At 47.2% G+C, this 15,791-nt stretch overlaps 1 protein-coding gene and 1 long non-coding RNA gene across 12 annotated transcripts in view; one reads left to right on the plus strand and one right to left on the minus strand.

Moving 5' to 3' along the window:
* Positions 1 to 15,791, minus strand: part of MARCHF1 (membrane associated ring-CH-type finger 1) — a 973,853-nt gene that overhangs the window by 9,691 nt on the left and 948,371 nt on the right. For all 11 annotated transcript variants that reach the window (XM_051831701.3, XM_070047277.2, XM_051831697.3 and 8 more), the window contains one exon: positions 6,821 to 6,968. In XM_051831701.3, the coding sequence (XP_051687661.3) occupies positions 6,821 to 6,968 (148 nt within the window). The remainder of the gene's footprint in view (positions 1 to 6,820; positions 6,969 to 15,791) is intronic.
* LOC149124824 (uncharacterized) lies at positions 1,535 to 6,455 on the plus strand. Its single transcript, XR_016211562.1, has 2 exons — positions 1,535 to 5,072; positions 6,259 to 6,455. It is a non-coding gene; the product is annotated as an uncharacterized LOC149124824 (long non-coding RNA).

The raw sequence follows: 15,791 nt of genomic DNA on the forward strand, positions 1-15,791 counted from the left end.
CCCAGCCCCACGATTCCAGCTTCCTGCTAATGCACACCCCAGGAGGCAGCAGTGACAGTTCTAGCAGTAGCGTTTCTGCCCTGTATGTGGAGACCTGCTTTGAGTTTCTGGCTCCTGGCTTCAGCATGACCCAGCCCTGGGTGCTGCAGAGATTCGGGGGAATTAACCAGTAGTTGGGATCTCTCTGACCATCTTGTGTGTGTGTCTGCATTTCAAATAAACAGGTTTTTTTTTTTTTAAAGGAAAACATCAAATTTTTTAAGATATTTAACTTCTTCCTTAACTTATTTTAATGGTAATAATCACTGAGTTAAGGTGTATGGTATGTGCATTATTTATCTAAACACATTTCAATTTATCTGATGCAAGGTCAGGTTCATGAAGATTTGGAAAACCCATCACAGAAAGAATTCAGAAGATAGCTTGATTTCTCAGTTTCACAAATGAGGAAACTGGCCATCAGCGTGATTCATTATTTTATTCAGGATAACTAACCAGTGACTAGGGCAGATCAAGAACCTTGGCCTTTTGACAACTAGCTCCAGCCAGTGTTTGTTATATTTGGGTGGTTCTTATCTGTTGGAATCAGCCACAGACAGCAAAAATATTTGAGCCTCTCCTAATGCCAACTGCTCTCTGCATGATGAGGGAAGGACCTTGCCCTGCAGGACCTTAGGGGCTCCCCAGGGAATCAGTGTCACACAATCAATTTGATATGGTAGTCCCTGGTGGGGTATGCATTTTTTCTCAATGCAGCTTTTATACTGCACCTATAGTATCTTTAGTAAATTGTTGTCACCTTTTTGTTTATTTCTACCTCTCCGTATCTGTCATATGTCTATGTATCTATTTATCCATCTAAGAGGGAGAGAGAGCGAGCTCCCATCTGCCAGTTCACTCCCATGTCTCTGACAACCAGGCCTGGGCTGAGGCTGAAGCCATGACGTGGGAACTCAACCCAGGTCTCCCTCGTGAGTGGCAGGAACACAATTACTTGAGTCAACACTCCATCCTGCAGGGTGCATTTCAGTAGGAAGCTGGAGTCGGGAACCAGAGGCAAGTACTGAAGCCAGGCACTCTGACGTGGGATACGGTGTCTACTCCTTGGCCAAATGTCTGTGCCTCAGCCTCTAGTTTTGTGTTTTGTTTATAACATAAACAGTATATTGAGGCCGGCGCCGCGGCTCACTAGGCTAATCCTCCGCCTTGCGGCGCCGGCACACCAGGTTCTAGTCCCGGTCAGGGCGCCGGATTCTGTCCCGGTTGCCCCTCTTCCAGGCCAGCTCTCTGCTGTGGCCAGGGAGTGCAGTGGAGGATGGCCCAAGTGCTTGGGCCCTGCACCCCATGGGAGACCAGGAGAAGTACCTGGCTCCTGCCATCGGATCAGCGCAGTGCGCCAGCCGCAGCGCGCTGGCCGCGGCGGCCATTGGAGGGTGAATCAACGGCAAAGGAAGACCTTTCTCTCTGTCTCTCTCTCTCTCTCTGTCTCTCTCTCACTATCCACTCTGCCTGCCAAAAAAAAAAAAAAAAAAAACAAAACAAAAACAAAAAAACAGTATATTGAAACATTATTCTAGATCATGTACAGATAAAGCTGGAGAACAATTATTGTCCAAGTTAGAGTTAGTAGCAAGGTAATTTAGGGTTAAAGTTCCAAGCAACAGTTTTTTTTTTCCCCCCATGTTACAGGAGAAAGCGGGGGAAAAGAGTAAGGTCAGAGGCTAACCGGCATCAGGCATAATCTAAAAGAACCATTTTTTATAAATATGAAGCATTATGTTTTCCTTCCAGTACTGTCATAATTGCTCAAATGGTTTTGCTGTTTTATATTCAACCTCAGTTATGTTTGAAAAAGCATGATTTGTTCCTCTTCAAAGATTTTTGAAGGTTTTCAGGATGGATTTTAAATATGTTGACTTTTATGTTCTTTTCTTCAACAACTTTAAAAGTACACTGAGGATCAGCACTCACAGTCCCCATGCCAAAGGAAGGTTAGTAATTCTGGGTGGCCGTTTGGTCTTGTGGCTAAGACATTGGGTAACAGGCTCGTGCCAGAGTGGGTGTTGTGGTGTAGCAGGTGAAGCCATGCCTCGGGATGCCCACTACCACATCAGAGTGTGGATTTGAATCGCAGCTCCTCTGCTTCTTGACAGGCAGAGTGGACAGCGAGAGAGAGAGACAGAGAGAAAGGTCTTCCTTTGCCGTTGGTTCACCCTCCAATGGCTGCTGCGGCCGGCGCTCTGCAGCCGGCGCACCGTGCCTATCCGAAGGCAGGAGCCAGGTGCTTATCCTGGTCTCCCATGGGGTGCAGGGCCCAAGCGCTTGGGCCATCCTCCACTGCACTCCCTGGCCACAGCAGAGAGCTGGCCTGGAAGAGGAGCAACCGGGACAGAATCCGGCGCCCATATGGGATGCCGGCACCACAGGCGGAGGATTAGCCAAGTGAGCCATAGCGCCGGCCCCCCACTTTGCCTTTCAAATAAATAAATAAATCTTAATTTAAAAAGATGCTTGCATCCTGTATCAGAGTGTCTGGGGTCAGTGTCTGGCCTTGTCTCCTTATGTCAGCTTCCTGCCAATGCAGACTGGGAGGTAATAGTAATGGCTCAACTAATTGAGAACCTGACCCCTCTGTGTGGGAGACCTGCATGGAGTTCCCGGCTCCTAGCTTTGGCCTGGCCTAGCCCCAGCTGATGCAGGCATTTAGGGGAGTGAACCAGTGGACGGAAACTGTCTTTCCCCTCTAATAAATAAGTAAAAAATTAAATTAAAAATAACTATTCATTCAGATGTCCACACTCCCTTCAAATGTCTACGTTGGAAAGTTAGCTTCTAAGTGCATTTTAAACATAAATACAGATGACACCTTTTACAAAAGTCACGATGGTTTCCATCTGAACTGCCTTGTGTTCTAAGAACTGTTCATTGACAAAGGGCTCTGCAGCAGTAGCCAGGACACTGCTGCTAGGTATATAGCCTGTTACTTATCGAAAAGCTCTGAACACCAGAAATAAAAATGACCACATTTCAATTACCTTTAAGAAATGGAAGATTTATATAAATGATATATCTACTTCATATATAGGTGAAAGCCGACCCTTTACTCTCCAAGCTCTTCTACTGGGGAATCTGGAAGACCTGGGTGACAGTCCACTGGGTGACTGACCTGGAATCCTGCCCTCATCCAGAACTGGGAAACAAAGACTTAAAAAAAATCTAAAAGCCAAGTTAGGAATTACAAAAACTTGGGTACAAGGCAGGCACACTTCATCATTCCTTCAACAACACTGTGCCACTTGCTGGGTCCCAGGCACCAACCTGCTCTGGGCAGAAGGGAGACATGCAAATGAGCAATTAAAATAATGCACTAACCACAAAGTAGGGCAGAGCATCTTATCATTGCTGCAAGGTACAATCACAGAAAGGATGAATTTTTAAAAATATTTATTTGAAAGGCAAAGTTATAGATAGAGGGAGAGACAAAGATCTTCCATCTACTGGTTTGCTCCCCAGTTGGCTGCAATGGCCCAAGCTGGGCCTATCCAAAGCCAGGAGCTTCTTCTCGGTCTCCCACGTGGCTGTAGGGGCCCAAGCATTTGAGCCATCTTCTACTGCTTTCCGAGACCACAACAGAGAGCTGGATCAGAAGTGAGGCAGCCGGGACATAAAGCAGTACCCATACAGGATGCCAGTGCAGCAGGTGGAAGCTTAACGCACTATGCCACAACACCAGCCCCAGGAATGCTGAATTTTGTATCTATGAGGCTGCAATGCAGGTCTCAGGGTGTCACTCACAGGAAGTGGGACATGCGATCGCAGTGGAGCGCCGTCATGTGTTAAGTGCACGATGCGGGGGGGTGGGGGGGAGGGGACGTGGTAGGGCAATGGCTCTCAAACTTTAGCAGGCACTAGATTCACCTGCAGGCATCTTGAGCCCCAATTGCTGGGCTCCACTGTATAGGTCGAGGCAGGTGGGAGGTCAAAATTCGCAGGTCTAACAAGGGCTCTGGTGATGCTAATGTTGCTATTCCTAGAAGCACACCTTGAGATTCACTGTGTTAGGAACAACACTCATCCTAGTCCAGAAACTGAACCCGCTTCTCGGAGGACTGCAAAGGCTGAGTCGGGGCCAGGGACGCAGGGAGCTCACACATCTCAGGGTTTCCGTGTGCGCAGTGGTGGTGAACGAGGGAAGCTGGGAGCGAACATTTTCCACGGAGAGGAAGTGCAGCAAGAGTCTGGAAATCCGAGGAGCTGAAGGAAGCAAGTTCAGCCTAATTGACTGCAGTCTGGTGGGGCAGCAGAATCCCACCGTGCAGAGCCAGGGGTCCACATTCTACATTAAGAGTAGCGGCCAAGTAGAGAGAGGAACGGCAGCAGATTCATGTTTTTGCAAATTTGCTGTGATCACATTAGCATCAGCTGAAGGGAGGCGAGGCTGGAGAAAGTCTAATTAAGAAACTGTTGTAGTTGTCAAATGAAAACATACGACAAGTGCAGGCATTTGTCCTGGTGCTTAAGACGCTGCCTGGGATGCTGGCATCCCCTATCAGAGTGCCTGGGTTTGGGTCTTGGCCCCACTCATGATTCCAGCTTCCTGCTAATGCTCCCTCAGGCAGCAGAAGATGGCTCAAGTGCTTGGGTCCCTGCCACCCGTATGGGAGACCTAGACTGAGTTTATGGTTCCTGGGCTTGGCCTGGCCCAGACCTCCCTGGCTGTTGCAGTCATTTGGGGAGTGAACCAGAGGAAAGGAACTCTCTCTGTCTCTGTGCCTCTCAAATATCGTGAAAATAAAGTTTAAAAAAACAATCTAAAAATAAATATTCATTTCTGGACTGATACATAATGCAACCACAAACAATAGCTTGATACAAATGCTACAGTATAATAACTGAGTGAATGTTAAATAAGAGCAAAAAAACAGACACAGAAACCAACCCTCCTTTTTTTCCCCCAGCATTTGGACCTGGTGCTGTCGCTGTCTCAGGAAACTACACAGATTCTGCAGCTCCGTCTCCTCTCTTCCTCCTGCCACCCCTCGCTTCCTCTCCGCAAGCTAAACCTCACGCAGGTGAGCCCCGTCGGGCTTCGGGAAGGCTCCTAGCCAGCACACGCAGGTGCACATCGCTGCCCCCAAGCGGGCAGCTGTGGGAATGCAACATGCTCCCTCGCATTTTGATGCATCCAGGCGAAAAAGCACAGAGGAATAAACCTCCCTCTTCTACAATTTTTCCTCCTTCTTTTCTCCTCTAATTTATCATTGTTTCAGTTTCTTCTTTTTGTAGGGGGCCACATGTTAATTTCGTAACGCTACAAACTTACCATGTTACCGACCTGAGCCATTTCTCAGTTCAACTCATTAGTGACTTAACATTGTTTCTAGAGAGATGGGCGGGCTATTTCTCCTGGTGCGCCAGCTGTGATTCAGGCTGGATACTACACAAAGGCTCAGAGGGCCCAACGAGGAAGAACTGGGACCTTCAGAAGTGAAAATACACACTGTTCGATAGCCATGTGTTTCCTATTTCCGCCTCTGTTCAAACTGACCTGTCCATTTTATTTTATTTTAAATGTTTACTTATTTTGAAAGTCAGAAATAGAGGGAAGAGAGAGAGAGAGAGAACTTCTATCTGTTAGTTCACTCCCCAGATGGATGCCTGGGCCAGGCTGAAGCCAGAAGCCTCATCCAGTCTCCAACGTGGCTGGCAGGGGCCCAAACAGTTGAGCCATCTTTTGCTGCTTTTCCCAAGCCATTAGCAGGGAGCTGGATTGGAAGTGGAGTAGCCAGGATTCGAACCAGCGTCCATATGGGATGCTGGCGTCAGAAGTGACAGCTTCACCTGCTACACCACAACAGCTTTTTATTTTTTGACATACAGAGTGGACAGTGAGAGAGAGACAGAGAGAAAGGTCTTCCTTTGCCATTGGTTCACCCTCCAATGGCTGCCGTGGCCGGCGCGCTGCAGCTGGCACACCACGCTGATCCGATGGCAGGAGCCAGGTGCTTCTCCTGGTCTCCCATGGGGTGCAGGGCCCAAGCATTTGGACCATCCTCCACTGCACTCCCTGGCCACAGCAGAGAGCTGGCCTGGAAGAGGGGCAACCGGGACAGAATCCGGCGCCCCGACCGGGACTAGAACCCGGTGTACCAGCACTGCAAGGCGGAGGATTAGCCTAGTGAGCCGTGGCGCCGGTCCCCTCATCCATTTTAAAAGTTAAGAATAAGCCTGAAGATTTTGAAACATCTTTCTTCACAGACTTGGCACCGCCCTTCACGATCAAGCCTGGCCTGGCTGAAATGTCAACCTGGGAGCAGACGTGTCCTATCAAATCACAGGGCACTCACTGCGCTACGAGGGTTCTTCACAAAGCTCATGAGATGCATGTAATGAAGAAACTATACATGGATTGCAGTAAATTTTTTGCACTAAAATAAACTTGTATTTTCATTCCATTTCCTGCGAACTTCTTGGAAGCACCCTGGTATAATACGTCTTTGCTAGAGTGCCATCTTGTTCGCACTTTAAAAGAAGGTATGAGTAGGATAAATTCAGTAACATGAAAAACCTGTCCACACAAGGCAGGGGAGAAAAGCCTCGGGGGCTGTAGACTTTTGGTATGTTTCTCCTCACTAAGCTCTCCATGAACTCAACACGTCTCCTCGCTCAGTTTGGGACCCCGTAGTTTATGCCTCCAACTGCCAGGCTGCTGCCAGCGTGGCACACGTGGAAACCTACACTGAGAAAGGGCTTCCCCGTCCACCTCTGGGCAGCCTCATTAGAACCCAAGCGAGAGAAAAGAAGAAACGTGCGCTCTTACCATTGTCATTGCCTTGTTTGATTTCCTCCGCCGTGCGGTCTATGAGCACATACAAGGACCACACCACACAGGTGATGGCGATGACGTGGAACGTCACAGAGCAGAATATTTTCCTCCTCTCACTCGTGGTCATCTGCAGTTTCTCCCACTGCAACCAGAACGGAGTCACATTCAAAACCGAGTTTCTGTAGGCAATACCACGCTCCACGGTCCCCCCAACACAGATCCTCAACAGAGGCAGCAACATGAAACCCTGGTAGCAGCATTACGACACGTAGGTTAAGCGGCTGCTTGTACCTCCAGCATCCCGTCCCGGAGCGCTGGCTTGAGTCCGGCTGCTCTTCCTCTGAACCAGCTCCCTGCCACTGTGCCTGCGAAGGCAGCCGACGAGAGCACAAATGCGTGGGTCCCTGTCACCTATGTGGGAGACCTGGATGGAGTTCCTGACTCCTGGCTTCAGCCTGGCCCAGCCCCAGCCATTGCAGCTACTTGGGGGAGTGAACCTGCTGATGGAAGATCTCTCTTTACGTCTCCTCCTCGCTCTTTGTCACTTTGTCTTTCAAATAAATAAACAAATCTTAAAAAAAAAATCTTTTCAATTTCGGATGATACTCTAATATTCAAGGAAATCTTCATGTTCGGAGACAAACAAAATCTTAACCTACAGAATTGTATACAATTTAAATAGATAATAAATGAAAACAAAGATAATTTCCTGTTCGCCAAATGAATTAAATAGTTTCCTCATCTGTAACACGAAGGAGAAAGTTTTAATATTGTATAATTTTCAGAAAACATTCCCTTTAGGTTTCTGCCTATTGCTTCTTCTTTATTTATTTATTTATTTTTGCCAGGCAGAGTGGAGAGTGAGAGAGAGAGAGACAGAGAGAAAGGTCTTCCTTTGCCGTTGGTTCACCCTCCAATGGCTGCCGCAGCTGGCGCTCTGCGGCCGGTGCACCGCGCTGATCCGATGGCAAGAGCCAGGTGCTTCTCCTGGTCTCCCATGGGGTGCAGGGCCCAAGCACTTGGGCCATCCTCCACTGCACTCCCGGGCCACAGCAGAGAGTTGGCCTGGAAGAGGGGCAACCGGGACAGAATCCGGCGCCCCTACCGGGACTAGAACCTGGTGTGCCAGTGCCGCAAGGCGGAGGATTAGCCTAGTGAGCCGTGGCAACGGCTCCCTATTGCTTCTTTGTGGTACTAGTTTGTAAGTACTTAGAAGGAACACTGTCTTCTAGGATTATTACAAAACATACACAGTGTTGCAGTTTTGAATGTATATTTTTTGTTGTTGTTGTTGAGAGAGAGAGAGAGAGAGAGCCCATCTGCTGAGTCACTCCCCAAATCATATCAGTAGCCATGCTAGACCAGGCTAAAGCTGGAGCCAAGAACCTAGTCCGAGTCTCCCACGTGGGTGCGAGGGACACTCAGTTACTTGAGCCATCACCTGCTTCCTAGGGTGAGCTTCAGCAGGAAGCTGGAATCTGCAGTGGAGCCAGGATCAGACTTCCATGTGGGAAGTGCGTGGCTTAACAGCCAGGCAAACACCTGCCTCACCTCTTTTTTTATTACCAGACTAAGTCTGCAAGGTTTGGTACTGAGCCAGCTAGCGGCTGTCGCTTCAGCCTGTTGGGTAGAGGAGGACACTGACCACTTTCCACCAGTGAGAAGTCAGTGGATACCTACTGGGACATCAAGTCTGTGCCTGCACGATACAGACATTGTCCTTTTATCCTTTCCTTCATTTCTTGTTCTTTGCTACCTGGAATCCGTATGGGCATAGTGTTAGCCATCATCGTTCAATCTCAAGGCATAATTTTAAAATTTTTTTATTATTTATTTATTTGACAGGTAGATTTACAGACAGTGAGAGAGAGAGACAGAGAGAAAGGTCTTCCTTCTGTTGGTGCACTCCCCAAATGGCCACAACAGCTGGAGCTATGCCGATCCAAAGCCAGGAGCCAGGTGCCTCTTCCTGGTCTCCCACGTGGGTGCAGGGCCCAAGCACTTGGGCCATCCTCTACTGCACTCCCGGGCCACAGCAGAGAGCTGGACAGGAAGAAGAGCGACTGGGACTAGAACCCGGCACCCATATGGGATGCCAGTGCCGCACCATGGCGCCAGCCCCAACCTCAAGGAATAATTTTTAGAATGGGAGACTCCAAACCAGCCAGCAACAGCTCAACTTTGAGAGTCCTGCAACATGCAAGGAAAATAAAAGTCTGTCTCACGAAGCCATGATTTCCTAGGTTGCTGTCAAATAAGATTCTTGAAAGAGAATTGGCGACTGACTGAACACCAAGAGGGAAACCTGTTGGAGTGAGGTGGACACTATGGGAAATGGTGGCTTGATCAGCATAGCCCTGACTGTTAATGAACAACTAAATACATTATACCTCTTAGTAGTTTTGTTATCTGTTCTACTTAATATGACTGGTTTAGATCTGTAATTGATGCACAGTTATTCTTAAGTGTTGAAAATTAACTGAAATGTGATCCCTGTTGAGAATTGGATACTTTCTAACCCCTCTTCAGTGTGAGGGCTCAAATCCTGCAGCACAGTACTTGAAGTCTGATTTCGACGTTCCAGAAAGCGTTTTAGGCACTATTGAAAACCATATTTATTTACAAACATCATCCATTCTTCTCTTCTTATTGGCTGATCATTATGTATTTTTCCTTATGGGGGTCTGTTAGAGCTCATTTAAAAAGTTATACTTTGCCGGCGCCCTGGCTCACTAGGCTAATCCTCCACCTGCAGTGCCAGCACCCCGGGTTCTAGTCCCTGTTGGGGCTTTGGATTCTGTCCCAGTGGCTCCTCTTCCAGGCCAGCTCTCTGCTGTGGCCCAGGAAGGCAGTGGAGGATGGCCCAAGTGCTTGGGCCCTGCACCCGCATGGGAGACCAGGAGAAGCACCTGCCTCCTGGCTTCGGATCGGTGCAGCGCTCTGGCCGTAGCAGCCATTTGGGGGGTGAACCAACAGAAGGAAGACCTTTCTCCCTGTCTCTCTCTCTCACTGTCTAACTCTGCCTGTCAAAAAAAATTTTATACTTCAGTTTGTCTTTTTTTCATCAAAATGTATTTTATATGCTATTCCGAGTACAGTAATGGATAAATCTTAGTCATGTGGCTAAGGAATAAAGAGTTGCTTCAATTTGGGCTCTATTTTGAGTTCACCAATATTGAATCGATAAGATTTTAGTGTCACTTTGGCTTTTATGAAGACTTCACACCACATCTATAAGAGACAGAGTTTTAAAATCATGTTTGGGTGTTGGTTTATTATAACATTAATCTGAATAACCCCAATGATCACAGAATAATTGCCATTTGTCAATAGCATTTTTTGACTTAATAAATGGCCCTTGAGTTACCTTGAGATTCAATATGGCCAAAAGCAAGTGTCCCTAATGGACTAGAACACCTTAAGTCACAAACTATTCCTACCCAATCAGCCCTCTATTGTAAAACTGGCTTGAAATCACCCTTAAAAACTGGGGCTTCTTTTATGTTAGGAGAACCATGTGATGGATTGGCTGGAACACATTATTCAACAATAATGAGCCTCAAAGGAAGAACCTTTAGTGGAATTGGCAGGGGGCGCACTAAGCAGGTTGTAGAGACGTCTTGGGCAACAGAAGTTGCGACGCTGTCAGCTGAAATCCCTGTAACACTCTGAGGAGAGGTGAAGTGCATGGGCCCTGCAAGCCTTACTCTGATTTCACTACCGTGCCCAAGGGGATGCGATGCCACAGTGCCCTCTTCCTAGTGGCTTGCTTACTGCAGCTGGCATTCAATACTTAGCACCAGCTGGAATCTTTTCCTTTTAATAAACCGTTCATTCATGTTGTCTTGTCAGGTTCATATGCAGAATTTTAATATATTTCGCAAGCCGTCACTATGAAGAATGGAGGGAAAGGGTGAAGATGGAAACTATTTTAACACCACTGTCATGGAAGTGCTTTAATCTAACAGTTGTGATGTTGAAATTCAGTAGCTCTTCAAAAAAAAAGAGCTTGTCCTAGTAAAGTGATAACCTGTGAAAAGGATACTTTGAAAGTTTGTGGAAAATGGGGATAGGCACTGTGGTGCGATGGTTCAACTGCTGCTTGAGATGCCTACATCCCATATCGGGGTGCTGGGCTGGGTCCTGGCTCCCCGGCTGATTCTGGGAGGCAGCGGATGGTGGCTTAAGTACTTGGGTCCCTGTTACTCCTGTAGGAGACCTGGATTGAGTTTTGGGCTTTTGGCTTTGGCTTGGCCCAGCCCTACAAGTTGTGGGGGATCTGAGAAGTAAAGCAGCAGGTGGAAGTCTTCCACCTGACCCTGCCTTTCAAATTCAAAGAGAAGTTTTGGAAAAGTAAAATAAAATATAACTATAAAAATTTTGAAATGCAGTCCTAGTTTTTTCGTAACATGTTTCCCGCAAACTTTTTGAAGAGCTTCCGCTCACACGACCACTGTGACACTGCTGGAGGGGCTTGGTAAGAGAAGACTCTTTGGATTCTGAAACTGTGGTCCCTTAAGCACCATCAGCCGTGTCAACACGACCAGAGCCTTTGTTAGAGGATGAGATTCTTGAGATGGACTCTTGCGATGACCTACGCTGGCATTCTCCACAGGGGACAGAGCAGATGCAAACCTGGCCTCATCTTTGGCCAAGCACTGCCTTCACCAGTGAGCAGCCGGACATCTGCACGGCGAGTGGGCACTGCCTTCCTGCCCTAGGTCACTGCAGCTGAGACAAGTGTAAGGGCACTCCTGTCTCTCCGTAGCGCCACCAGGAAGGTGCAGGAGGCAGCCACTCCTTCCCCCAGCCTCACGCCTCCACACTGCCAGTTCTCGCCTCTGCCTTCCGTTAGGCTTCAAGTTCTCTGCTATTCCTTGAAACCGGATTGGGGGGGGGGGGGTCAGCCAAGCTTTCACAAAATCTTAGCTCCTCCTCAGTGGATGGGTTTGGTTCCTTCTTCAGGCATTGCCATCCCAAGCCTTTGCTACCTTTTATTGTCCCTGCCCTGGATTCCTTGCTGAAATCTCTTTAGCTGAATGGAACTTTTATTATCCGCTCACAGACACTCCCACGGCTGGGTTGTTTTCAGCGATTTCTGAGTTGAAGTATAAATTGCTGCAAACATAGATTCTAAAGAAATTTTCCATTTGCTCCAGGTAAATCAAACTGGGCAACATATTGTCAGGTTTTCTGATTTGAACTACTTGCATTTGTATTCTGTCCTAAAATCCAAATTCACAAATACTGTGTAATGAACAAGTTTTTAGAATCTGCACCAGCGAAGAACAAGTTTACTTGCACATCAAAATACATGAGGGTGGGGCTACTTTAACAAAGCTGCTTCCTCTTTTTCCTTGATACAGGAAACACAATTTTCCCCAACAGACACCCCGCCCACCCTTCCACCCCCCCCACCCCCGCCCAGAATTATCAGCAAATCTATACAAGGACAGGGCAAACAATTTCCACCAGGTGGCGCAAGGTCCAAACACTAGGATCGTTTGGCAGGCTGTTGGCTGTTAATTCACCAATACGGCATAAATGTAAATCCATATTTTAGCTGTCTTAAACTTCTCTGACCCTGCTTGTAATATTATGGTGGGCTTCTGTCCCATGTGAGTGAAATAATACTTGGGACACAGAAATTTAAAATAAATTACGTCATCTACACCCCTTGATGGGATAGGTTGTGCTAGGTGATACTACCGAAACTTTCAAGAATTCTGGGCCTGCCTTACTGGGGAAGCTCCAAGAGCACCCATCTGTAGGGGACAGTGTGTCTGAAAGAATGTTGCCTGGCTTCTACCTGGGCACTTACACCTACAGTATGTTGGGTACCACACCCAACTTAGCCAATCAGAGGCTTTGGTGGCAGGCTCTGTGGCCTGCATTTTAACAAATCCCTGGGTGATTCTGATGCAGGCTAATGTTTGAGAACCTCCTGCCTAATCGCTGACACTTGGAACGATGTAGTGACCTGGGTGGAAGTAGGACTTATGGCAGAGCTTTGTGGCGCAGTGGGCTAAGAGATGGCTTGTGATCCTAGCATCCCACATTGGCATGCCGGTTCAAGTTCTGGCTGCTCTGCTTCCCAACCAGCTCCCTGCTAATGCATCTGGGAAGGCAGCAGATGAGGGCTTGAGTGTTGCCACTCACGTGGGAGACCTGGAGCTGGATGGAGTTCTTGGATCCTGGCTTTGACCTGTCCTGTTTTTAGCTGTTGCAGCCATTTGGGGAGTGCTTGGGCCCCTCCACCCAGGTGGGAGACCTGGAAAAAGCTCCTGGCTTCAGATCGGCTCAGCTCCAGCCATTGTGGCCATTTGGGGAGAGAACCAGTAGGTGGAAGATCTTTTTCTCTGTCTCTCTCCTCTTTCTGTCTGTAATTCTGCCTTTCAAATAAATAAATCAATCTTAAAAAATTGAAGCAGGGTTGTCATTCCCTGTAAGGAATTAATCTGTAGTCCAGTCTAGTTTGGTTATTTGACTGTGATACAAATATTTCAGATTGAGTGAAAAAAAAATCACAGTATCAGTTACTTTATAAGAAATAAAATAAAGTGATTTTGAATTAGCTCATCAATAACAAAACAGACTTCTATTTCACTTTTCATATTAGTGTTTAGGCAACAGAAAAGCATATTAAAATATGTTGCATTAGTGACAACTTCAAATGAGAGCCATCTTCCAAAAGTTCGTGGAATCACATTATCTGTTAATTTCATTTTTTCCACAAACCTTTAAGGACTCTCGTACTTTGACACAAAACCAAACAACAGACTAGCATCATTTATGAAAACTCTTTTCTTATTATTTTATTTTTATTTGAGAGGCAGAGTTACAGAGAGAGAAGGAGAGAGAGAGAGAGAGAGAGAGAGAGAGAGAGAGAGAGAGAATCTTCCATTCGCTGGCTCACTCCCCAAATGGCTGCAATGGCCAGAGCTGGGCTGATCTGAAGAAAGGAACTAGGAGCTTTCTCTGGGTCTCCCACATGGGTGCAGGGTCCCAAGCACTTGGGTCATCCTCTGCTGCCTTCCCAGGCACACCAGCAGGGAGCTGGATCCGAAGTGGACCAGCCAGGAATAGAACGGGCACCCACATGGGACACCAGCATTGCAGGTGGTGACTTAACCTGCTCTGCCACAGCACTGGCCTCTATGACAACTCCTGAGCCTGCATCCTCAAGTTGGTAGATAGCTCTATGGTATGCAATCCCCTCTTAAAAAGGTATTTAAGAACAGTAGAGGAAAAACCTGACCTCTTCAGAACTTAAGTGAAATTTGCTACACACCTGAGGACAGGTAGGACACGGAAAGCCACATTCAGTGTAGATGGCGGGCAGTTGGTTAAATTCCCTGATTAGTTATGATGTTCACTGCTGGACATGATGCAGAACATGTACACGGCACGTGTGAGTCATGACCCCCAACAGATTGCATGCAACATAGTCATGGGCTCCCTGGAATCCCTGAGTTGAGACCTCACATGCTATATCCATACCCGCTCTGTGAGTCTACTGTAGTTTCCTAGACAAGACTTTCCCCGAGTTCTCACCCACTTTGCATCAAGGTACAGCGGTTATTTGGCATCTTGTGCACAGCCCAAAGTGATGGGACATTATATATCCCCGGTTGATTGCAACCCCTCTATTTCTCTTGATAACAAACAGAAGGAAACAGCCTCGGATTGTGGCAGGGCTTCTGATCCACATCCAGAGACGGCAAGAGTTAACCGGTGGAGAATGAGACACCCTCCCAGGTGAACCGGGATGTCTTCAGTGGAAATAGACACATCAGACCAATGACTGCCACCTTGGGACACTTTGGACACACGTTGACCTGCAGTTGGGGGAAGTAGTTGTTGATACCTCGTGTATCTGCCTGTTTTCTGTTGCTATAACAAAATGCCCGTGGTTGGGTACTTTATAAGGGAAAGAGCTTCGTGTAGCTCATACTTTTGTAGGCAGAAATTTTAAGAGTGGGCAGCCCCAGCTGTTCAGACTCTGCCAAGGGTCCCATTGGCTGGGCCACAACATGGTGGATGGAATCCCAGTTCGAGTATATGAGAGAGGGAGCAGTCACAGAACAAGACACAAAGTGAAGGCAGGATCTGAGTGCTAGCCTTACTCTTTCATAATGAATCACTACTGTGAAAACTAATTCAGTCCATGAGACCAGCATTAGTTCCCTTTGAGGGCAATACCCCCAATGATCTAATTACTCCTCAGTACATGCCAGCTTTTAAAGACCCCACCATCTCTCAACCAACCCTGCCACACTGGGCACCAAGACTGGTGCAACCATAGCATTCAAATTAGGGTCAAGTTACCACTGAGACCCAGATTAGGGTAAAGACAGCACTGCCCGCCCTTGGCAGTCTTGTTAGAACATAGTATGCGAAGTTTTCTATAAGAAGAATACTTGAGAGCCTGAAATCGGTGGCTTCCTTTTGCTTCCACTCAGTTGAATCTTTTGCTTTTATATTCCCAGCAACTGATTAATGGGCACAACCTGACCATGGAGAGGAATAATTATGAAAAGTGTTCAGTTTGGGAGTCCTTAGTAGTCCGGAGTCATTTTCAGCATTGGCTGTCTAATAGACTCATCTGGGGAAGTGAGTTCCCGACACACACACCCAACACCGAGAAGCGGGCCCTGTAATTCTGCTATGATCAAGCTTGTTTGTTGACATCTAAGGCTCTGGACTATTCTAGCTCAGCCACTCAGGGATGTGTGGGTGTGGGTGAGTTATTTTAATGCTTTGTCTTTCCATTTTCTTACCTGTACAGTGGTGCTAAGAACAACATCTACTTTTCAGAGTATGGTTTAAGTGACTTAATGCATGTAAGTGCTGAACAGGACTGGGCAATTTACAGGAATTCAAGACATGTTGGCAATGAGCATAATTTGGAATGTGTAGCATCACACCCAATTGCACTTCAACTGTCCTTATCTTCTAGATTAAT

This window comes from Oryctolagus cuniculus, chromosome 8, assembly GCF_051225735.1.
Source record: "Oryctolagus cuniculus isolate XC-2025 breed Fujian yellow rabbit chromosome 8, ASM5122573v1, whole genome shotgun sequence".
NCBI lineage: Eukaryota > Metazoa > Chordata > Mammalia > Lagomorpha > Leporidae > Oryctolagus > Oryctolagus cuniculus.